This window comes from Balaenoptera borealis (assembly GCF_965194805.1).
Source record: "Balaenoptera borealis genome assembly, chromosome: 7".
NCBI classification, from domain to species: Eukaryota; Metazoa; Chordata; class Mammalia; order Artiodactyla; family Balaenopteridae; genus Balaenoptera; species Balaenoptera borealis.
The window spans coordinates 13,062,632-13,086,951 of record NC_138864.1 but is presented as its reverse complement, the minus strand read 5'-3'; the positions used below and the strand labels follow the sequence as shown (position 1 = coordinate 13,086,951).

Genomic DNA, 24,320 nt, shown 5'->3' with positions numbered 1-24,320 from the left:
CACCAACACATTATTTTCTGTTTTGATAGTAGCCGTCCAGATGGGTGTGAAGTAGTATCTCACTGTGGTTTTGATTTGCATTTTGCTAGTTACTAGTGATATTGAGAATCTTTTCATGTGCTTATTGGCCATCTATACACCTTCTTTGGAGAAATACTGTTTAAGTCCTTTGCATATTTCTTAATCAGGTTGTTTGGTTTTTTGTTGTGGAGTTATAGGAGTTCTTTTTGTATTCTGGGTATTAACTTCTTGTCAGATATATGATTGCAAATATTTTCTCCCATTGGGTAGGTTGTCTTTGCACTCTATTGATGGTGTCCTTTGATGTACAAAGTTTTAAATTTTGATGAAGTCCAGTTTGTCTTTTTTTTTTTCTCTTATTGCCTGTGCTTTTTTTTCCCCCCACATTAAAGGTTTTTAAAATTGTGTTAAAATACACATAACATAAAATTTACCATCTTAACCATTTTTAAGTGTACAGTTTAAGTGTTCTAACATTCACGTTGCTGTGCAACCATCACCACCATTCACCTCCAGGATTGTTTTCACCTTGCCAGACTGACACTCTGCACCTGTTAAACAATAACCCCGTTTCTCCCTCCCCCCCAGCCTCTGACAGCCACCATTCCACTTTGTGTCTCTCTGAATTTGACTGCTCTGGATACCTCATATAAGTGGAATCATATAGTATTTACCTTTTTGCGCCTGGGCTTATCCATGTTGTAGCATGTATCAGAATTTCCTTCCCTTTTAACGATGAATAATATCCCACTGTTGATAACACATTTTGTTTGTCCAATTCTTCCGTCAAGAATTGAGTTGCTTCCACCTTTTGTTATTGCCTGTGCTTTTGGTATCATATCCAGTAAATCATTGCCACATCCAATGTCATGAAGCTTTTCCTCTATGTTTTCTTCTAAGAGTCTTATAGTTTTAGGTCTTAAATTTAGGTGTTTGATCCATTTGAGTTAATTTTTGTGTATGGTGTTAGCTAAGGGTCAAACTTGATTCTTTTGTGTGTGGAGTCTTGTTTTCCCAGTACCACTTGTTGAAAAGATTGTCCTTTCCCCACTGAATGGTGTTGGCACCCTTATCAAAAATCAACTGACACTGTATATGAGGGTTTATTTCTGAGCTCTCTATTCTATTTCATTGCTCTGAATATCTGTCTTGATGCCAATACCACACTGTTGGTTATTGTAGCTTTGTAGTAAGTTTTGAAATCAGGAAGTGTGAGAATAGATGAAAGGTGTAATATTGATAAATTTAAGGAAGGGTTTGCATTTGGTTTACATGAGCACATAAGAAGAGGATAGAAAGGCCTCTGCTAGCTGCACATCTGTGACAACGTTCTGGAATGTTCATTTGTAACAACCTTAAGTATGAGCCAGTAATTAGATGTGCTACTTATTTATTTCTAAACTGTTCTGTCAGAGGGGTGGACTCTCAGCCCTGTAGAGAGTGGGGAAACTAGTACACAGTTAGTTTTATTCTCTCCCCCTCACCCCCACCTTAGAAAGGATAAAATCTAAAACTTTTTAGAATGAGTATGCATTTCCCTTTGGAGCTACCCAGCACACACTGAACAGCTCTTGAATGCAGCTGTTCTGAAGTTTAGGATGCTCATCTGACTGTGCCTAGACTCAGCCTGTATCTGCCACTGTGCCCTGTGTGAGCTTCTGCCGGTCCCTCTCCTCTCTGCGCCAGTTTTCTTCTCTGTGGGCAGGTGGTTGCCTGGCACAGCAGTAGGTGAACTGACTCAGGCCTCTGTGTTTACCTTGCTTGCATTTGGTAATCCCAGAGTAACCTGCCTGCTTGGTTCCCCAGTCAGAGAGGGCATCTGCAAACAAAGACAGTTTGATTTCTTCCCTCCCAATCTTGACCTTCTATTTCCTTTTCTTGTCTTACTGCATTATCTAGGACTTCCAGTACAGTATTGAAAAGCAGTGGTGGGAGGGGACATCCTTTCCTTGTTCCTGGTCTCAGGCAATCTTAGAGCTTCTTACCATTAAGTATTGATGTTAGCTGTAGGTTTTTTGTACATGTTCCTTATCAAGTTGAGGAAGTTCCCCTCTATTTCTAGTTTGCTGAGAGTTTTTGTTATGAATATTAGAGGTTGTTAAATGCTTCTGCTGCATCTATTGATACCATATGATTTTTCTCTTTAGCCTGTTAAAGTGGTGGATCACATTAAATAATTTTTGAATGTAGAGTCAACTTTGCATACCTGGGATAAATCCCACTTGCTTTTGGTTTATAATTCTTTTTATACGTTGTTGGATTTGATTTGCTAATATTTTGTTGAAGATTTTTGTATCTATTTTATGAGAAATATTGGTCTTTCCTTTCTTGTAGTATCTTTGGTTTTGATACTAAGGTAATGCTGCCTCAAAAAATGGGTTAGGAAGTGTTTTCTCTTTTCATTTTCTGGAAGAGATTATAGAGAATTGGTATAGTTTCTTCGTTAAATGTTGAGTAGAATTAACCAGTGAATCTGTCTGGGCCTGATACTTTCTGTTTTAGAAAGTTATTATTGATTCAATTTCCTTAATAGCTTATATGCCTATTCACATTATCCATTTCTCCTTATGTGAATTTTGGTAGATTGTGTCTTTCAGGGAATTCCACTAGTGGTCCAGTGGTTAGGACTCTGTGCTTCCACTGCAGGGGGCCTGGGTTCAATCCTTGGTCAGGGAACTAAGATCCTGCAAGCCGCACAGTGCCGCCAAAAAGGAAAGAATTCCGTTGGGATCTGAGAACATACTTTGTATGGTTTCTGTTCTTTTAAATTTGTTAAGGTGTGTTTTATGGCCCAGAATGTGCTCTGTCGTGGTGAATGTTCATGTGAGCTTGAGAAGAATGTGTATTCTGTTGAATGCTGTTGTTGGATGAAGTAGTCTGTTGATGTTAGTTATATGCAGTTGGTGGAAGATGTTGAGTTCACCTTTGTCCTTAATCATTTTCTGCCTGCTGGATCTGTCATTTTCTGTCCATTTCTGAGAGGGGGGTGTTGAAGTCTTCAGCTGTAATAGTGGATTCATCTGTTTCTCCCCGTAGTTCTATCAGTTTTTGCCTCATGTGTTTCTGAAGCTCTGTTGTTAGGTGCATACACATTAAGGATTGTTATGTTTTTATTATGTAATACCCCTCTTTAAAGTCGGTTTCTTATAGACAGCATATACTTGTGTCTTGAATTTTTTATCCAGTCTGACAGTTTTTGTCTTTTAATTGGTATATTCAGATGATTCACATTTAAAGTGATTATTGACATAGTTGGATTAATATTTACCATATTTGTAGTTATTTTCTTAATTTAAAAAAAAAATTAATTAATTTTATTTATTTATTTTTGGCTGCGTTGGGTCTTCGTTGCTGTGCGCAGGCTTTCTCTAGTTGTGGCGAGCGGGGGCTACTCTTTTGTTGTGGTGCGCGGGCTTTCTCTAGTTGTGGCGAGCAGGGGCTACTCTTTTGTTGCGGTGCGCGGGCTTCTCATTGCGGTGGCTTCTCTTGTTGCGGAGCATGGGCTCTAGGCGCCACGGGCTTCAGTAGTTGTGGCACGTGGGCTCAGTAGTTGTGGCTCACGGGCTCTAGAGCGCAGGCTCAGTAGTTGTGGCGCACGGGCTTAGTTGCTCCGCGGCATGCGGGATCTTCCCAGACCAGGGCTTGAACCCGTGTCCCCTTCATTGGCAGGCGGATTCTTAACCACTACGCCACCAGGGAAGCCCTGTAATTGTTTTCTATTTGTTGCTCTTGTTCTTTGTTTGTTTTGTCTTCTACTCTATTTCTGCTTTATCTGGTTTTATTTGAACATTTTTATAATTCCATTGTTTCTCCTTAACATATCAATTATACTTCTTGTTTTTTTTGTTTTTTATTATTTTATTTATTTTATTTTTGGCTCCATTGGGTCTTCGTTGCTGCATGCTGGCTTTTCTTTAGTTGCGGCGAGCAGGGGATACTCTTTGTTGTGGTGCGTGGGCGTCTCATTATGGTGGCTTCTCTTTATTTATTTATTTATTATACAGCAGGTTTTATTAGTTCTCTGTTTTATACATATTAGTGCATATATGTCAATCCCAATCTCCCAGTTCATCCCACCACCACCACCACCATCCATGCCCCTGCTTTCCCCGTTTGGTGTCCATATGTTTGTTCTCTACACCTGTGTCTATTCCTGCCTTGCAAACTGGTTCATCTGTACCATTTTTCTAGATTCCACATAATGCGTATATGCGTTAATATACGATATTTGTTTTTCTCTTTCTGGCTTTCTTCACTCTGTATGACAGTCTCTAGGTCCATCCACGTCTCTGCAGATGACCCAATTTCGTTCCTTTTTATGGCTGAGTAATATTCCTTTGTATATATATGTACCACATCTTCTTTACGCATTCGTCTGTTGATGGACATTTAGGTTGTTTCCATGACCTGGCTATTGTAAATAGTGCTGCAATGAACACTGGGGTGCATGTGTCTTTTTGAGTTATGGTTTTCTCTGGGTATATGTCCAGTAGTGGGATTGCTGGGTCATATGGTAGTTCTATTTTTAGTTTTTTAAGGAACCTCCATACTGTCTCCATAGTGGCTGTATCAATTTACATTCCCACCAGCAGTGCAAGAGGGTTCCCTGTTCTCCACACCCTCTTCAGTATTTGTTGTTTGTAGATTTTCTGATGATGCCCATTCTAACTGGTGTGAGGTGATACCTTATTGTAGTTTTGATTTGCATTTCTCTAATGATTAGTGATGTTGAGCACCTTTTCATGTGTTTGTTGGCCATCTGTATGTCTTCTTTGGAGAAATGTCTATTTAGGCCTTCTGCCCACTTTTTGATTGGGTTGTTTGTTTTTTTAATATTGAGCTGCGTGAGCTGTTTATATATTTTGGAGATTAATCCTTTGTCAGTTGCGTTGTTTGCAAATATTTTCTCCCATTCTGAGGGTTGTCTTTTCGTCTTGTTTGCAGTTTCCTTTGCTATGCAAAAGCTTTTAAGTTTCATTAGGTCCCATTTGTTTATTTTTGTTTTTATTTCCATTACTTTAGGAAGTGGATCAAAAAAGATCTTGCTGTGATTTATGTCAGAGAGTGTTCTTCCTATGTTTTCCTCTAAGAGTTTTATAGTGCCCGGTCTTACATTTAGGTCTCTAATCCATTTTGAGTTTATTTTTGTGTATGGTGTTAGGGAGTGTTCTGATTTCATTCTCTTACATGTAGCTGTCCAGTTTTCCCCGCACCACTTATTGAAGAGACTGTCTTTTCTCCATTGTATATCCTTGCCTCCTTTGTCATAGATTAGTTGACCATAGGTGCGTGGGTTTATCTCTGGGCTTTCTATCCTGTTCCATTGATCTATATTTCTGTTTTTGTGCCAGTACTATATTGTCTTGATGACTGTAGCTTTGTAGTATAGTCTGAAGTCAGGGAGTCTGATTCCTCCAGCTCCATTTTTTTCCCTCAAGACTGCTTTGGCTATTCGGGGTCTTTTGTGTCTCCATACAAATTTTAAGATTTTTTGTTCTAGTTCTGTTAAAAATGCCGTTGGTAATTTGATAGGGATTGCATTGAATCTGTAGATTGCTTTGGGTAGTATGGTCATTTTCACAATGTTGATTCTTCCAGTCCATGAACATGGTATATCTTTCCATCTGTTTGTGTCATCTTTGATTTCTTTCATCAGTGTCTTATAGTTTTCTGAGTACAGGTCTCTTACCTCCTTAGGTAGGTTTATTCCTAGGTATTTTATTTTTTTTGTTGCAGTGGTGAATGGGATTGTTTCCTTAATTTCTCTTTCTGATCTTTCGTTGTTAGTGTATAGGAATGCAAGAGATTTCTGTACATTAACTTTGTATCCTGCAACTTTACCAGATTCATTGATTAGCTCTAGTAGTTTTCTGATGGCATCTTTAGGATTATCTATGTATAGTATCATGGCATTTGCAAACAGTGACAGTTTTACTTCTTCTTTTCCAATTAGTATTCCTTTTATTTCTTTTTCTTCTCTGATTGCCGTGGCTATGACTGCCAAAACCATGTTGAATAGTAGTGGCGAGAGTGGACATCCTTGTCTTGTCCCTGATCTTAGAGGAAATGCTTTCAGTTTTTCACCATTGAGAATGATGTTTGCTGTGGGTTTGTTGTATGTGGGCTTTATTATGTTGAGGTGAGTTCCCTCTGAGCCCACTTTCTGGAGAGTTTTTATCATGAATGGGTGTTGAATTTTGTTAGAAGCTTTTCTGTATCTATTGAGATGATCATATGGTTTTTATTCTTCAATTTGTTAATATGGTGTATCACATTGATTGATTTGCATATATTGAAGAATCTTTGCATCACTGGGATAAATCTCACTAGATATGGTGTATGAGCCTTTTAATGTGTTGTTGGATTCTGTTTGCTAGTATTTTGTTGAGAATTTTTGCATCTATATTCATCAGTGATATTGGTCTGCAGTATTCTTTTTTTATAGTATCTTTGTCTGGTTTTGGTATCAGGGTGATGGTGGCCTTGTAGAATGAGTTTGGGAGTGTTCCTTCTTCTGTAATTTTTTGGAAGAGTTTGAGAAGGATTGGTGTTAGCTCTTCTCTAAATGTTTGATAGAATTCACCTCTGAAGCCATCTGGTCATGGACTTTTGTTTGTTGGAAGATTTTTAATCACACTTCCAACTCCGTAACTTGTGATTGGTCTGTTCATATTTTCTGTTTCTTCTGGTTCAGTCTTGGAAGGTTATACCTTTCTAAGAATTTGTCCATTTCTTCCAGGCTGTCCATTTTATTGGTGTAGAGTTGCTTGTAGTAGTCTCTTAGGATGCTTTGTATTTCTGTGGTGTCCATTGTAACTTTTCTGTTTTCATTGCTAATTTTATTGATTTGAGTCCGTCCCTTTTTTTCTTGATGAGTCTGGCTAAAGGTTTATCAATTTTGTTTATCCTCTCAAAGAACCAGCTTTTAGTTTTATTGATCTTTGCTACTGTTTTCTTTGTTTCTATTTCATTTATTTTTGCTCTGATCTTTATGATTTCTTTCCTTCTAATATCTTTGGGTTTTGTTTGTTCTTCTTTCTCTAGTTCCTTTAGGTGTAAGTTTAGATTGTTTATTTGAGATTTTTCTTGTTTCCTGAGGTAGGCTTGTATTGCTATAAACTTTCCTCTTAGAACTGCTTTTGCTGCATCCCATAGGTTTTGGATCGTCACGTTTTCATTGTCATTTGTCTCTAGGTATTTTTTGATTTCCTCTTTGATTTCTTCAGTGATCTCTTGGTTATTTAGTAATGTATTGTTTAGCCTCCATGTGTTTGTGTTTTTTACGTTTTTTCCCCTGTAATTGATTTCTAATCTCATAGCGTTGTGGTCGGAAAAGATGCTTGATATGATTTCAGTTTTCCTAAATTTACTGAGGCTTGATTTGTGACCCAAGATGTGATCTGTCCTGGAGAATGTTCGGTGTGCACTTGAGGAGAAAGTGTAATCTACTGTTTTTGGATGGAATGTCCTATAAATATCAATTAAATCTATCTGATCTATTGTGTCATTTAAAGCTTGTGTTTCCTTATTAATTTTCTGTCTGGATGATCTTTCCATTGGTGTAAGTGAGGTGTTAAAGTCCCCCACTATTATTGTGTTACTGTCGATTTCCACTTTTATAGCTGTTAGCATTTGCCTTATGTATCGAGGTGCTCCTGTGTTGGGTGCATATATATTTATAATTGTTATATCTTCTTCTTGGATTGATCCCTTGAGCATTATGTAGTGTCCTTCCTTGTCTCTTGTAACATTCTTTATTTTAAAGTCTATTTTATCTGATATGAGCATTGCTACTCCAGCTTTCTTTTGATTTCCATTTGCATGGAATATCTTTTTCCATCCCCTCACTTTCTGTATGTGTCCCCAGGTCTGAAGTGGGTCTCTTGTAGACAGCATATATATGGGTCTTGTGTTTGTATCCATTCAGCGAGCCTGTGTCTTTTGGTTGGAGCATTTAATCCATTCACATTTAAGGTAATTATTGATATGTATGTTCCTATTACCATTTTCTTAATTGTTATGGGTTTATTTTTCTAGGTCCTTTTCTTCTCTTGTGTTTCCCACTCAGAGAAGTTCCTTTAGCATTTGTCATAGAGCTGGTTTGTTGGTGCTGAATTCTCTTGGCTTTTGCTTGTCTGTAAAGCTTTTGATTTCTCCGTTGAATCTGAATGAGATCCTTGCTGGGTAGAGTAATCTTGTTTGTAGGTTCTTCCCTTTCATCACTTTAAATATATCGTGCCACTCCCTTCTGGCTTGTAGAGTTTCTGCTGAGAAATCAGCTATTAACCTTATGGGAGTTCCCTTGTACGTTATTTGTTGTTTTTCCCTTGTTGTTTTTAATAATTTTTCTTTGTCTTTAATTTTTGTCCACTTGATTACTGTGTATCTTGGCGTGTTTCTCCTTGGGTTTATCCTGCCTGGGATTCTCTGTGCTTCCTGGACTTGGGTGGCTATTTCCTTTCCCATGTTAGGGAAGTTTTCGACTATAATCTCTTCAAATATTTTCTCGGGTCCTTACTCTCTCTCTTCTCCTCCTGGAACCCTATAATGCGAATGTTGGTGTGTTTAATGTTGTCCCAGAGGTCTCTTAGGCTGTCTTCATTTCTTTTCATTCTTTTTTCTTTGTTATCGTCCATGGCAGTGAATTCCACCATTCTGTCTTCCAGGTCACTTATCCGTTCTTCTGCCTCAGTTATTCTGCTATTGATTCCTTCTAGTGTATTTTTCATTTCAGTTATTGTATTGTTCATCTCTGTTTGTTTGTTCTTTAATTCTTCTAGGTCTTTGTTAAACATTTCTTGCATCTTCTCAATCACTACCTCCATTCTTTTTCTGAGGTCCTTGATCATCTTCACTATCATTATTCTGAATTCTTTTTCTTGAAGGTTGCCTGTCTCCACTTCGTTTAGTTGTTTTTATGGGGTTTTATCTTGTTCCTTCATCTGTTACGTACGTAGTCCTCTACCTTTTCATTTTGTCTATCTTTCTGTGAATGTGGTTTTTGTTCCACAGGCTGCGGGATTATAGTTCTTCTTGCTTCTGCTGTCTGCCCTCTGGTGGATGAGGCTATCTCAGAGGCTTGTGCAAGTTTCCTGATGTGAGGGACTGGTGATAGGTAGAGTTGGGTGTTGCTCTGGTGGGCAGAGCTCAGTAAAACTTTAATCCACTTGTCTGCTGATAGGCGGGTCTGAGTTCCCTCCCTGTTGGTTGTTTGGCCTGAGGTGACCCAGCACTGGCGAGTACAGGTTCTTTGGTGGGGCTAATGGCGGACTCTGGGAGGGCTCACGCCAAGGAGCACTTCCCAGAACTTCTGCTGCCAGTGTCCTTGTCCCCACAGTGAGCCACAGCTACCCCCTGCCTCTGCAGGAAACCCTCCACCACTGGCAGATAGGTCTGGTTCAGTCTCCTATGGCATCACTACTCCTTCCCCTGGGTCCCGATGTGCACACTACTTTGTGTGTGCCCTCCAAGAGTGGAGTCCCTGTTTCCCCCAGTCCTGTCGAAGTCTTGCAATCAAATTCCACTAGCCTTCAAAGTCTGATTCTCTGGGAATTCCTCCTCCCATTGCTGGATCCCCAGGTTGGGAAGCCTGACGTGGAGCTCAGAACCTTCACTCCAGTGGGTGGACTTCTGTGGCATAATTGTTCTCCAGTTTGTGACTCACCCACCCAGCGGTTATGGGATTTGATTTTATTGTGATTGTGCCCCTCCTCCCGTCTCATTGCAGCTTCTCCTTTGTCCTTGGATATGGGGTATCTTTTTTGGTGAGTTCCAGTGTCTTCCTGTTGATGATTGTTCAGCAGTTAGTTGTGATTCCAGTGCTCTCACAAGAGGGAGTGAGCGCCTGTCCTTCTACTCTGCCATCTTGAACCCTGTGGCCCTCAATTATACTTCTTTATAAATATTTTTAGTGGTTGCCCTAGGGTTTGCTGTTTACATTTACAACTAATCTTAATCCGTTTTCAAATAACGCTACATTGCTTCACAGGTAGTGCAGGTACCTTATAAGCAAATTAATTACCCAATACATCTTGCTGTTTTTCTTTTGAACAAACTGTTATCTGTTAGATCAACTACAATAAGTAAAGTAGAAGGTATTATTTTACCTTTATTTATTTCTTCTCTCATGTTTTTTCCTTGATGTAGATCAATTTCTGACCAAATCATTTTCCTTCTCTCTGAATAAATTCTCTTAACATCTCCTGCCAGGTAATCGTGAAATCTCCCAATTTTTGTTTGTCTGAGAAAGTCTTTATTTCTCCTTCACTTTTGAAGGACAGTTTCACCAGATGTAGAATTGTAGGTTCGTGGGTTTTTCTTTCAATACTGAGTGTTTCACTCTTCTCTTGCTTGCATGGTTTCTGAAGAGAAGTTTGATATCGTTATTACCCCTGCTTCTCTGTAGGTAAGGTGCTATTTGGTGTTTTCCTGTTGCTTACTTCAAGGTTTTCTCTTGGTCTTTGATTTTTTTGCAATTTGAATATGATATGCCTAGGTGTAGTTTTTGGTTTTGTTTTTTGTTTTGCTATTTATCCTGCTTGATGTCCTCTGAGCTTCCTGGGTTTGTGGTTTGGTGTCTGACATTGAGGAAATTCTTAGCCATTATTGCTTCAAGTATTTCTTGTGTTTCTTTCTCCCCTTCTTTTCCTGGTAGTCCCACTACACATTTGTTATACCTTTTGTAATTTTCTATTGTTCGATATTCTATTCCTTTTTTTTGGTTTGTTTTTTCCCTTCTTTTCTTTTTTCTATTTCCTTTTCAGTTTTGGGAGTTTTTACTGACATATCTCCAAGCTGTGTCCATCTACTGGTGAACGAATCAAAAGCATTCTTCATTTCTGTTGTAATGTTTTTGGTTTTTAACATTTCCCATTGATTTTTTTCCTTAGAATTTCCATCTCTTTGCTTACATCACCGATCAGTTCTTGCATGATGTTCACTTTATTAGAGCCCTTAGCATGTTAATCATAGTTGTTTTAAATTCTTGGTCTGATAATTCCAAAATCTCTGCCATATCTAAGTCTGGTTCTGATGCTTGCCGTGTATGTTCAGTGTTCTTTGCCTATTAGCATGCCTTGTAATTTTTTGTTGCAAGCTGGGTGTGGTGATTCAGGTAAAAGGAGCTGAGGTAAAGAGGCCTTCCTGCCTGGCCCCCAGAGTTTTGTCTCAAGCTTGTCCGTGCCCATGTCCAGACCTTGGTCAGTCCCCTTCTGGTGCGCCTCCCAGGCCGGCTCCTGTGGCTTCTCCCCGGGGGCTGTGATATTCTCTGTCCCCCGTTGCTCTCTCCAGTTTTGGGGGCAGCAGCTTGCCCTGTGACCTTGTTCTCTGATGGATCTGAGAAGACATGTTGATTTTTCAGTTTGTTCAGCTCTTTTCTTGTGAGGACAGGAGTGACGACGTCAAACTGGAGACAGGAAGTCTGTTGTCACCCTGTTAACAGTGATCTTAAACATTTGAGTTAGTGAGAGGATGAGAAATGTTGGCTGTAAGAGAAATCAGTAACCCATTAAATCACATTTAAAAACTGCGTTAATCGGTGGAGATGTGACGCGAACACAGCTGATGCAGCACTGTGTCCGCACCGCGCTTGGGGCCCTTTTCGTTGAGGCTTGTTAGCCAGGTGCTTCGTGGCCTCGTGTCACTTCATTTCTCTATGCTCATCGCTCAGCTGCGTGGCCCTTCGTGACTTAACACGTTTACTTTTAGCAGGTTGTGCAGAACCGTTGTTTTCAGTTTCCAACCATGACCTGGAAACACAAGCCATCCTTGTCGGTCCTTTTATTTATTTTTCATTTTTATTTTTATCTTTTGGTCACACCATGCGCCTTGCGGGATCTTAGTTCCCCTATCAGAGATTGAACCAGGGCCAGGGAAGTCCCTTGTCTGTCCTTTTAGAATCCAGATTTCACCGAACTAATTTTGCGGTGTCCTTTGCAGGCCTTTGGTGACCACATTGATGCAGCCTGGTGGGAAGTGTGGGAGTGTTCTCCTCAGCCGGTGGAGATTTTGCTAAAAACCTGGAGCGCGCTGCCTTGAGGAGCCCCCCGCTGCGAGCCGGGGCTGCGGCCGAGGGGCCTGGTGGTGGGGATGCACGAGGCTCTCGCAGTGCTCTGCTGGCCCGTGGTGGTGTTGCCTCATCTTCCCTTTCTCACGGCACTTTCTCTCTCCACTTTCTTTCAGTACTTAGGTCAATTAACGTCCATCCCAGGATACCTGAATCCCTCCAGTAGGACTGAAATCCTGCATTACATAGACAATGCAAAGGTAACCCCATCTGCCCGACTCTGTCCTCCTAACCCTCAGCCTGCTCCATCTCCCAACCCTGACCTCTGACCCTCAGCCTGCTCCACCTCCCAACCCTGACCTCTGACCCTCAGCCTGCTCCACCTCCTAACCCTAACTTCTGACCCTCAGCCTGTTCTACCTCCCCACCCTGACCTCTGACCCTCAGTTTGCTCCACCTCCCACCCTGACCTCTGACCCTGTTTGCTCCACCTCCCAACCCTGACCTCTGACCCTGTTTGCTTCACCTCCTAACCCTGACCTCTGACCCTCAGTTTGCTACACCTCCCAGCCCTGACCTCTGACCCTCAGTTTGCTCCACCTCCTAACCCGACCTCTGACCGCCAGCCTGCTCCACCTCCTAACCCAACCTCTGACCCTCAGTCTGCTCCACCTCTCAACCCCGACCTCTGACCCTCAATTTGCTCCACCTCCTAACCCCAACCTCTGACCCTTGTTCTCTGACACCAGCTCTTGGCCCTCTGACCTTGGGCCTTCATGGCCGTGAGGGATGACCCAGTCCCATCATGTCAAGGGTGCACTTGGCCCTTGGCTATCAAGACTGTTCCTCAGTCTGAACATGAACTTTCTTCTCCAGACTTGCTCCTGGTGGTTCTGGGCTGTTTCACAATTCACGTTTTCGAGATATCCAAACCACACGCCACAGGTCTGAGCCTAAAGGCGGTTCCAGAAGAACCCCCCACGTGGTTTGAGCACAGCAGTGCCCTGGGAGCGAGCGTGGCTGCTCTCAGGGGAGCAGCACCCTGCCCATGAGTCAGCACTGGCTGTGAGGGCTGCGTGTGCCACACACGGTGCGGGGCCCCAGGGGAGCCTGTGGCCGGGCCCTGTGTTTCTGATGCCGTGTGCTTCCTTCCAGAGAGCCCACCAGCTCCCCGGACACCTGACCCAGGAGCATGACGCTGTCATCAGCCTGTCTGCCTACAACGTCAAGCTGGCCTGGAGGGACGGGGAGGACACCATCCTCAGGGTCCCCATCCATGACATCGCCGCCGTGTCCTACGTGCGGGATGACGCCTCACACCTGGTGGTCCTAAAGACAGGTATGGACCTGGGGAGTGGGGTCAGGAGGGTCCTTGGCAGATGCCGACCACGCCTCTGTCCTGAGGAGTGAGTCCGTGGATTTCACGGAGCTCTGGAGACAGTTTCTACAGCGGTGGGTCAGCCACTGCTGCCCACTGTGCCTGAGAGAAGCCCTCTGTCCAGAGAAGGGCAGTGACCCAGGAGGCTGTGAGGAACAGGTGCTGAGCTCAGCCACTGTCACTCAGCGCGGCCCCCGTCCGGGATGCTGGCGTGGCCTCTGGCACCCAGGCCTGCTAGAGCCCCGGGCGCAGGTGGCTCCACAGGGTGAGGGTGGGCCTCAGCTCAGCCCAGCCAACATTCGGCCCCTGCCTTTGGCCAGGCGGTCTTCCCAAAGCGGGGGGAGCAAAGATGAGACCAGACCAGCAAGGAGCTCTCTGTCTGCGAGACGTTCTGAGTGTGTCCGTGTAGGAGAATCAGAGAGAACCTTAAACCAGCCGTCAGCTCCCCTCGCCCAGCCCACACCTCTCACCTGGCGATGAGGGTGCAGCGCCGCCTTACTTGGCACTGCCGGACAGGCTGCCTGGCGGGTCCAGAGCCCTGGCCTAAGTCCCTGAGGAATGAGGAGCGAAATCACGGTTTCACACATGCCGTGCCCTTCCCGGCGGGCAGCTCTCAGGTTGTCGCTGCGGCACGGACACCGTCCTGGGCTCCTTTAGGCACTGGCGGCGGCTGGGTTGGGCCCCAAAGGGCCGGTGGCGGGGCGTGAGGGTGGCCCGCTGGACCGGCCTGGGTCGCACTCTGTGCTTCCGGCAGTGCAGAGTCGTATTTCTGCTTGAGGTCGTTAGTTCACGGGGATCTGAGGGCTTTTTAAGAGCCAGGGCCCTGGTGAGCTTTCCCATTACTGACTCCTCGAGCTTCAAGGAGGTTCCCGTGCAAGGGCCCGTGTGCACAGGTAACTGGAGCGGTTTGTGCAGGTGGCTGCCGGGATTACTACAGCCCCTCTCCTCTGTGTGGCTGTGGCTTAGTGTCCCCTCCGCAGCGTCACACACAGCACGCACGCACGCACACACACTCCCCACACGTGCTTGTAACACCCATGTACATCCTTGCACTCACATGCGCTCACACGGGTCCCACACACTCACACACTCTCATTCATACTCGCTAGTTCACATGCACACTCACACACACCCCTGCTCTGTCGTGCTGCACTTTGGAGCGAGGTCCCCTCTGTGCTCTGCTGGTTCCTCATTTCCCCGTATTGTGTTCAGTGAGCAGCTACCATTTAATGACAGGCATTATTTTCGGTTGAACAACATGAAGCTGCATTTTAATCTACAAAAATGACAATTGAAGGTGGCTCAGACTAGTAGAAAGTGTGTGACATGAATGATCTCGTTTAATCTCCACAGTAAACCTGTCAGGAGGATTCTGTTTACTTCCACTGCTGCTGGTGGCCTACCTGGGAGCAGATGGTCACCTGGTGGGTGGGTGGTGGCCGGCTGGTTGAGGAACTGGCTGTGTAACTGCTTCCATCAGTGCTGCCCAGTGCCGTGGTAGCTGCCGTGCCCTGCCAGGGGACTGTCCCCGCAGGAGGCCCGAGGCCGGGGGCCTCCCTAGGGACCGAGCAATGAGGAGAGCACTCTGGCTGCGGGCCTGCTGGCGTTTGGGCTGGTAGGAGGGGAGCTGGCCCCTGGGTTTCTTGTGTCCAGGACATTTCTCAGTGTTAACCATGGAGCAGATTACTAGGAAAACAGGTAACCGAGTTATTTCTAAGAGAATGAGCTCTGTAGGAGAAACTTTCCAAAAGATGAAAACCAGGACCCAGGGCTTTGAGAGCTTTCAAGTTAAAAGAAAGAGAATGAATTCCGTGTCCTGGAGCGGCCTCCTCATTCTAGCGGATGGCCCTGAAGGGAAGCCTCCGGACCAGGGGCCTCCTGGTCCCTCAGAGGCCCCTGTGCCATCAGGCGCGCTGTGTGTCAGGTGATGCACGCGGCCGTCCTCAGCACAGGTGCCGGCAGTGGTAGCTAACACTTACTAAGTGCCTGCTACCCGCAGGCTGTCTGTGTGCCTCCTTCAACCCGGGCTATGCTGGCATTTGGGACAACATGGGGCCGGGGTAGGGGTCAGGTCTGGCTGCAGGACGTTCCGCGTGGCAGGCAGAGCTCGGGGGGCATGGAGACATCTCGTTAAAGGATGTTTCTGCGGATATAGGAGAGTGGACAGTGGATCTGAACCGGGACCTGTGGGGACGGCCTGTAGGACTGTGGCTGGGTGCCGCTGGGGGACTGGAAGTGGGCTTGCTTTGCGTGGCTTTGGAGCCACATGCCCGCTTCCTGGGGAGCAGCCACAGGTGCGAGCCACAAAGCTACTAAAAATGTTCTAAAAATGTAAAACGGAACAAGTGAAATCAATGTTACTAATGTATTTCATTTAGGTCTTTATGTCCAGACGTCACGTCAGCGAGGTCAGGGTAGCAGTCGCTAGTGAGCGCTCACGCAGTCTTCTTTGTCCTAACTGAGACCTTGTGGGTAGTTTCCACTTCGGGTGCCGCTCAGCACCTGTGGCCCGTGGGTCTGTGGGACGGTGCAGTCCGGGGTCTAACCCTGGGATTCACGGGGCTCAGCCTCCGCACAGGGTGCGGCCAGCCCTGCCCTTCAGAGCCCCGGTCTTTGCAGGCCCGTCCGCCCCCAGCATGGCTGTTGCTGCCTGGGCTCCCGTCTCTCAGCCGTGTCTGAGCTTCGGGTGGTCTCCCTCCTGGGTGGGCTTGCGCTGAGCTACCCCGGCATCAGGGGAGCGCAACCTTCACCTCCACTCCCTGCTCCCTGGTGTGTCCGAGCATCCGCTCAGACAGGCCTGGAGCCCTGTTCCTGAAGAAGCTTCCCTGGGCCCCAGGCCCCCCTTCCCACTTCAGGAATCCCCCCTCGCGTCCCACAAGACCTTACGTGTGAGGAGGCGGTGTGTAGTGTTAGGAACACAGGCGGGGGCTCTCACGTCTAGATCCCTACCTGGCTTCTGCCCCTCACGCACCCTCGGGCCTGGCGCTCTGCCCCCTGTGCCTCGTTTCCCCATCTCTTGTCAGGACTGTGTATTAACCTTGTCACTAGAACCCTGTGAATGCTTGCTTTTGTGTCGATCAAAAGCAGCTGAATATTAGCAGTTCCATATCTCAGCCTAAGATACTCGCACTGTCTTTGGCAAAGATGCTGGAGGGTCATGTAAGGTGACGGCTCTGAGTGGGCAGTGGCAGGGGAGTGAGGATGGGAGGGTGCTCTTGTGAAGGGAAGGTGACGAGGGGGGTGCGCCTGGCTCGGCCTGTTCCCACCTGAGTCAGGTAGGGGCCGCCCAGAGCCTGCTGTTGAGCTCCCACACCTGCCCTAACCTGCCACGGTGTTGACTTCCCAGCCCAGGACCCCGGCATCTCCCCCAGCCAGAGTTTGTGTGCAGAAAGTTCCAGAGGCCTCACCGCAGGCTCCCTGTCGGAGAGCGGAGTGGGGCCTGTGGAGGCATGCTGCCTGGTGATCCTGGCCGCGGAGAGCAAGGTGAGCAGGGTTGGCAGCTGGTACCCAGGCCCTGCCCACGGCCTGCCCATCCCCTGCCATGTCCTGACCCAGCCCCACCTACAGCTTGCCCAGGCTCCACCCACAGCAGAGCCAGCCCCGCCTATATCCTGATCCAGCCCCGCATAGCACCTGACCCAGGTCCCACCCCAGGTCCCACTGGCTCCCAGTCCGCTGGTTCGTTCTTCTCTTGGTGGGCCTCACCCCTCCCTTCCCCACACTGACAGGGGCCGTGGTCTGTACCCCGAGCTGTGCCCTTGGGGAAGATGCTTGGGAGTGGGGAGCTGGGGCTTGGGGCCCCACCTCGGCCACCCAAGAGCCACCAGCCTCGGGGAGCCCCTTGATACCCTTCTGTTAAGCTTTCACATCTGTGAGACCAAAGCAGGGCCGCCCCGCCTTAGGTAGCCTCTGATCTGCATCCCTCCTCCCCAGCCCTGCCCACCCTCCCGCTGGGAAGTTCTTCCTCATGGGGCCGCCTCACTGGCCTGTCCCCACTGGAAGCTCCTGCAGACACTGCCCCGTGTCCCAGGGGCAGAGCCGCCCCAGATGGGACCCTGCGTTAACGGCACACATGTGAAACAGTTGCGCGGTGTCAGGAGTGCCGTCCGTGTGACCTGGCACGGGTGCTGTTCCCTCCCTGCCCCTTTCCCGTGGCTGGGACAGGAGTGGGGAGACGGCGCTGGCTGGAAGGGCGGTGGAGGAGGAGGGCCGGCAGCTGACGCTCTTGCGGGTCCAGCCCGCTTCCTGGGTGTGGGCTGGTGTCCTTGCGGCCCCGTTGGGCAGTGGGAGGCGTCAGGCCCTCGGGGCAGGTGTTCGTTCTGCATCTGAGGTGTCGGATGTCCGGAAGCTGCCCAGGAAGGCTCCGCATTATCCTCCATTGGCAGGTCGCCGCAGAAGAGCTGTGCTCCCTGCTCGGCCAGGTCTTCCAGATCGTGTACACGGAGTCCACCATTGACTTCCTGGACAGAGCCATATTTGACGGGGCCTCGACACCCACCCACCACCTGTCCCTTCACAGTGGTACGTGCGCAAGAGGGCCCCGCCGCCCCTTCCCACCAGGGCTCACTCTGCCGCGGGCTCTTCCCAGGACAACACCTGGGCAGCCTTGTTGTGCGGTGACCCTGTGGCCAGCGTCCCGGGGGTTTGAGCCGACGCCCTGTGTTCCCAGACTTCACTGTTCACGTGAATCTGCAAGTTTAGTCAGGCACACATGTTCCCCCCACTCCCTGCTTTAGGCCACCTGGTGGCTTCCTGCGTCACTCTGGGGGGCCGGAAACACTTTTTCTGGAACCACGCCTGGCCAAAGTCACTTTACCAAACTTAGAACCCAGGGCCGGGTGGGGCTCCCAGCGCTGGGGCTGAGAGTGGGTATGGGGCCCCTTCCAAGACGAGGCCTGCCCGGGGCGGGGTGGGGGGCAGTGGCAGGAAGAGCAAGGGGCCCGAAGGCGGTGCAGCCGGCCCAGCGCTCAGAGCCACTTCCTCCGTGTGGGCATCTGGGGAGCGTTTTCCGGAATCTGTGAGCACGCACGAGATGCTTCCTTTGCGTGGTAGCCCACTTGAGCTCAATCTTCTGAACACCAGCGGCATCCACTTTTCAAATGCTTAGTATACTGAGGACCCGTGGCTTCCGTCAGTCAGGTGGACAGAAAGAAAGGTATCGGAGACAGCGCAGCGGTAGCCTCCGTGGCAGGCAGCCTCTGGTCTTTCCGTGGAGAGTCCGGCCCTGCACGCGCCCCCGGCGGCTCACGCGTCTCCACGACCAGCGCAGGACCCTGTGCGTGCTGACGGAGCTGAGGGGGCTTTCTGAGGAAGGGCCGGCTCTCTCACCTCCTCCTGGTCTCGCGGTTCATGCTGGAGCCGCGACAGCACTACAGAGACAGCCCGGCGAGGCCGGCAGTCTGTCCTCACGGGCAGGTGGGGAGGTTGAGGCCCAGAGGCCCGCGGCTTCCCCAGTGGGTAGCAGGTCGTTTACTGAGCTATATTTAAACGTTCAGCTTTAGTGTGATTGCTTTGGCCCTTGTGCATTGAAATTTCCAGTAGTGGTTTTTTTTTTAATAAGCTTTTTTACTAAAAAGTACACAGATCGCAATTATACTGTTAAATGAGTTTTCACGAGGTAAACACAGGATGTTCAGCCTACCCGCGTGGGCTTCCTTCCTGCCGGCCTCCTCTCTGCGTGGGTGTCCTTTGTCCCCCAGCCCTCAGATCTCCCTCTGGGGCCCAGGCACACCCGCACTCACACCACGTGTGCACATGCCCCCACCACATACATCACACGCGCGGCACACGTACGTACATCACGTCACACGCGTGCACACACTCCACACAGCACACACGCTCACGTCCTCACAGACACTTGACGCACACGAGCGTGCACACTAGACGCTCACAGCATACACGCTCCCCGTGCGCACACACTCTCGGACACGCGCGTCCTCTGCTGGTTTCTGCCTCGGGGCCTTCCTTGCTGGGTCAGTTCTCTCCTGCTGCTGTGACAGGTCACCCCGACTGAGCAGCTTGAGCCACACAGACTTAGTCTCTCACGGTTCTGTAGGTTCGAGCCCACCGTGGGTCTCACTGGCTCAAATCAGGGTGCGGGCCAGCGGCCTTCCTCCTGACACTCCGGGGAGAAGCTGTTTCCTGCCTTTTGCAGCTTCCCGCGGCCTTCCTCCCTCCACAGTCACAGCCATGGTGGCATCTCTGACCTCCTGTTGTCGCAGCTCCGTCCGGCCCCTCCCCCTCCACACCCAAGGGCCCGGGGCACACGTCAAGCCCCCTCAGATAGCCCAGGGCATCTTCCTGTCTCAGGGTCAGCTGCCCAGCAACCTCCAGCCCCGTCGCCACGTCACCTGGCACGTGCACCTGGGGTTTGGACGGGGGCATCTTGGGGCCATTATTGTGCTCACTGCACACTTCCCTCCCACTGCCAGAAACGTCCCTTTTCTCTCCCTGTCCCCTCCCCACTCCCACGTTTTCTGATCCCTTTTCTCTTAAAGCTTCGCTTGCTGCATGTGATGGTGCCTCGGCGTTCCTCCTCGTCTGTGTCACACGGACCTTAGGTCATCTCTTTGGTGTTGCCCAAGTAGCTGCTGTGTACCAGGCCCTTTGCTGGTCTGAGGGTCTCAGGCACCCTGAGGCCCCGTGTCTGTCCTCGGGGAGCAGCCGTCCACGTATGGAGCCTGGCTGGGTCCAGGCTGGGGCTCAGACCTGCCGGCTCTGATCGTGGCTTCTGCCCTCACCAGCTGTGTGGCATGGGGCAAGTTGCATAACCTCTCTGATTCAGTTCCTCATCTAAAAGTTGGAGCAGTGGTGATACCTGCTGGGATCAGAGAAGACAAAGTAGCACAGCCCCTAGGACGCTGCCGGACGTGGTGCCCACATCTACCAGTGGTGCTTCTCTTGTCCTGGCCATTGGGAAGCCCTCTCCAGCCCCGCCACATGGCACATCCTCCAAGAACCAGAGCATTGTCCTGCCTCCTGCCCAGCCCTGCAGCAGATGGTGCATCTCACAAGACCCCCAGGAGGAGCAGGCGCGGGTGCAGCCCAGGGGCCTGGCCGGCTCTGCCCACGAAGGCCTGCAGGCTCCCCACCGCCAGGGCTCTGCGTCTCCTGCTTAGAGTTTGGACACTGGACTCAGTGCCCCCTCCCTCACGTAACCAGAAGCTTCTGTGTTCTGCACTTTCTGCACAGACGACTCTTCCACGAAGGTGGACATGAAGGAGTCCTATGAGGCGGAAGCCAGCACTTTGTGAGTACCCTGCCCTGGTGGTGCCAGTATGGCTGCCTGGCTCCACCCTCCTCGTCGGTATCCCTCCCCCCACCCCCGCCCCCTTCAGGAGCCTTCCAGTGAGTGGGCTCCCCAGGGTCACACCAGTGACATCATCGCTCCACTGAGACCCTGCTAGGCTGAGGGCCCCTTCTGGGTCCTTCCCTGCACGTGTCTTTCTCTGTCCGGCCCCGAGCCCCTCCCTCCATGACAGGCCCCCTCCTCCTCTCAGACCCTGGCCCTAATTGGGCCCCCGTGGGGGTCGAGGGTGCAGGCAAGGGGCAGGGCTGGGGGGCCGCCCACCCACGGCTCGGCTCGCGTCCTTGCAGCTCCTTCCCCGAGTGTGCGCATGCAGGCGGCGTGTCGCCCTTGTCCTTCTGCATGCAGACGGCGCCCCACGCCAAGACGGTCAGTGAGAGCGAGCTGAGCGCCACGGCCGCCGAGCTGCTGCAGGACTACATGCTCACGGTACGCCGCCCGCCGCCGTCAGGAGACCCCGGCCCCAGAGGGCCCACGTGCTCTAGAAGGCCTGTGCTGGGGCCGGCGGGCCTTGGGGTTAGAATCTCCCTGCAGGGGTGGGGCAGGGTGGGGGGGAGGATGAAGGCGTGCTTCTCTGTGGGTGGGGCTGGGGTTGAGCGTGGGCGCCTTGCTTGCAACTGGGCCTCACTGCCTTTCCCTCCAGGTCAGTCTTTGGGGAGGGCGTGAGTTGGCCAAGGCCTGAGCATGTGGGCTGCTCTGGCCTCGGGGGCTGGACCACAGGCCTGTCCCTGGGTCTCTGGTGGTGGACGGTAGCAGAGGACCGGGTCACTCCTGGAAGGGCCAGATGGGCCTTGTCATCGCTCAGCAGATTCTTTTCCCCCCATCCCCCGACTTCACGTGATGTTCTCATTAGAAACTTGGTCAACTGGCTGAGCATCACTCTGGGTTCCAGGGTGCTGGTCGCTGCCCCCGGCAGTGGTGTGCAGACGCGCCCTCCGCCCACTTGCGGTCAGCCTGGCCAGCCGCGGCTGCAGGTTAGGGCGGACGGTGCGGGCGCCTCTCTCTCCTGCCGGCCGGAGCAGTGGAGCTGCAGGTCCTCTGGGGTCGCGTGGGGTGTGGGCAGGGGGGGTGGCAGCGCCGGTCACCACCCCGCCCCGGGCCTGGCTCTCTCGGCAGCTGCGCACCAAGCTGTCATCGCAGGAGATCCAGCAGTTCGCGGCGCTGCTGCACGAGTACCGCGATGGAGCCTCGGTGCACGAGTTCTGCATCAACCTGCGGCAGCTCTACGGGGACAGCCGCAAGTTCCTGCTGCTCGGTGAGCGCTCGACGGACGGGGGCGCCGGGGGCGCCGTGAGGAATGGGGCCAGCCAGCGAGGCCTGAGTGATGCGGCTGGGAGGGCTCGTCCCAGTGACGGGCGGGGACCTGCCCCCGGGGAAGCGGGAGGGGCCGCACAGGAGCCAGGCTGAGGGGGAGGTGGGCGCCGCGCTGCCTGGAGAGGGCCGGGGGAGGCTCTTCAAGGGAGGTGGCGCTTGAGCAGGTTTGCGAGGGTGGGCGGGAGCTTGCTGGGTGGAGGAGTGAAGACGCCATTCCCAGTGAAGAACGGCCTTAGCCGAGGCCCCGAGAGCTTAGCACGCGGAGTCAGCGCAGCGGGCGGGTGCTCAGGGCCTGCCGCGGACAGGGCCCTGGATGGCTGCGCACGCGCGCGAGGCCGGTAGCGCCTCTGCTTTCCCCACGCTGACCCCGGAGAACACGGCTGGTTGACGGTGGCTGGTGGAGGCTCCTGGGTCCTGGCTCTGCCCCCAATGGTCCGATGAGGGCGCGCTGCTCACGGGGGGTGAAGGGCTGGAGGCGGACCTGCTGCGTCCAGTCCGAGCTCTTGCTGACCCCACTGCCCCCTGGAGTCAGTCGCCAGCCAGGGCTGGGCTCCACGGCCCCTGTTTGTATTGTTCTCGCATAGGAGGGGGTGTCTTTCCAGGAAGTGGGTGGTCACCCAGGCGCTGGGAGCACGGCTGGGCGGCGGGGCCAGTGCTCGGAGCCCTGCGTCAGCCTCCCCTCCTCCCTCTCCTCTCCTCTCCCCTCCTCTCCTCCATCTGGAAACCTGTGCAATGGGGCTTCTGTGAGGACTCAGGGGAGTGACGTGAGGGTGTGGCTCCCGGCCCACGCCTGCCCCGCTGCAGAGGCAGGGCCGGGCCAGGGCCCACGGCACCTGCCAGGGTCGGGCCAGACGCGGGCGAGTGGTGGGGTGGTCCCCCCAGGCCGTGGGCTTTGTGCGGGAGCCGCAGGGTCAGGTGTGCCGTGTGTGTGCAGGTCTGCGGCCCTTCATCCCTGAGAAGGACAGCCAGCACTTCGAGAACTTCCTGGAGACCATCGGGGTGAAGGACGGCCGCGGCATCATCACCGACAGCTTCGGCAGGTACCGACGGGCCATGAGCTCCACCTCCACCTCCACCTCCAACGGGAACAGGGCCGCGGGCAGCTCTGACGACCAGTCCGCGCCCTCGGAGGGGGACGAGTGGGACCGCATGATCTCGGACATCAGCAACGACATCGAGGCGCTGGGCTGCAGCATGGACCAGGACTCGGCCTGATGGCGCCGGGACCCCTGCCAGCCGCCCTCCCCGTGCGGGGCCCCGGGCGCAGGTGGCTCTACTGTGAAGGAGGCACCCTGGTGCTGGGGCGGAAGGCCGCGCTGCGCCCCCTGCATGCCACCCTGCCTCGGGAGGGGGTCCTGTCAGCCAGACCCCGGACAGCTGTCATTTTGCACATGACGTTTCTATTGAAACTCTCAGAGACCTTAAAAGAAGTTTACTGCAATGTGAATAATTTATCTCTGCTAGCGTGTTCCTGCTCCTGTGGGGTAGGAGCCGGGGTGTGCGCTCTGGCCTCTGTCTGAGACCCGCACGCCCAGGCTGGGCACAGTGGGCTGGGCACTCATGCCCGCTGCCTAAGGGGAGGGCCTGATTTGGGGTTGTGGACACAGGGCAGAGAGCAGGTGTCCTAAGCACACGTGGACGTGAACATCAGGCCCCGCTGGCGGGACCTGGGCACTGGGCTGTCTGGGGGGCGCTGGCTGTCCTCCCCCCTCACCCAGGCCCCAGTCCCCGGCTCTCATCCAGTGTCATGGTGGTCTCCACAGCAGACCTGCACACCACCCCTTCACCAGAAGTGCCGTCCCCACCCTGAGAGTGCGTCGTCTTGGAGCCCAGGGTCCCCGGTCGTCAGGAAGGCCGGTGGGGGGGGCACTGTGCCCACCCCTTCAAGGCCGTTTGCCTCGGTCCCCCTTAGGACATGGGGAGGCAGTGGTGGTGACCCCAGGGCAGGGCCGTCGGGTTGCAGGCTGGGGCCTGGGCACTGCTGTGTGGGCGCGGGAGGGCCCAGCTCCAGGATTGCTTCCTCGCCCGCAAGACGCCTGCGCGTTGCTGCGAGGCCCCTGACCGCGTGTGTGGGAAGCACCAGGCTCAGCAGGGTGGGTACTTGAGCCCCCAGGAGGGAGGGCAGGGCCGTGGGCTCTCGGTGAGGCCGTGTGGGAACCAGGCAGAGGTCTGCAGCCCCCTAGGCTCCCCCCCTGCTGAGGGGTGGGGCAGGATGGGAGGAAGGGTCTCACACTTGGCTCTGGCCCCGGCTGTCCTGGAGCTGGTTGTGGGCCTGGGTTGGGCAAAGCTAAGGGAGA

The 24,320-nt window shown here is 51.4% G+C and overlaps 1 protein-coding gene across 5 annotated transcripts in view; it reads left to right on the top strand.

The window, feature by feature from the left end:
• CCM2 (CCM2 scaffold protein) overlaps positions 1 to 23,453 on the top strand; it is a 60,261-nt gene extending 36,808 nt beyond the window's left edge. For all 5 annotated transcript variants that reach the window (XM_082400239.1, XM_082400237.1, XM_082400236.1 and 2 more), the window contains 8 exons: positions 12,202 to 12,285; positions 13,181 to 13,364; positions 16,750 to 16,886; positions 17,789 to 17,924; positions 20,595 to 20,652; positions 21,000 to 21,138; positions 21,826 to 21,964; positions 22,958 to 23,453. In XM_082400239.1, coding sequence (XP_082256365.1) covers positions 12,202 to 12,285; positions 13,181 to 13,364; positions 16,750 to 16,886; positions 17,789 to 17,924; positions 20,595 to 20,652; positions 21,000 to 21,138; positions 21,826 to 21,964; positions 22,958 to 23,238 — 1,158 coding nt within the window. In that variant the 3' untranslated portion in view covers positions 23,239 to 23,453. The remainder of the gene's footprint in view (positions 1 to 12,201; positions 12,286 to 13,180; positions 13,365 to 16,749; positions 16,887 to 17,788; positions 17,925 to 20,594; positions 20,653 to 20,999; positions 21,139 to 21,825; positions 21,965 to 22,957) is intronic.
• The last annotated feature ends 867 nt before the right edge of the window (positions 23,454 to 24,320 follow it).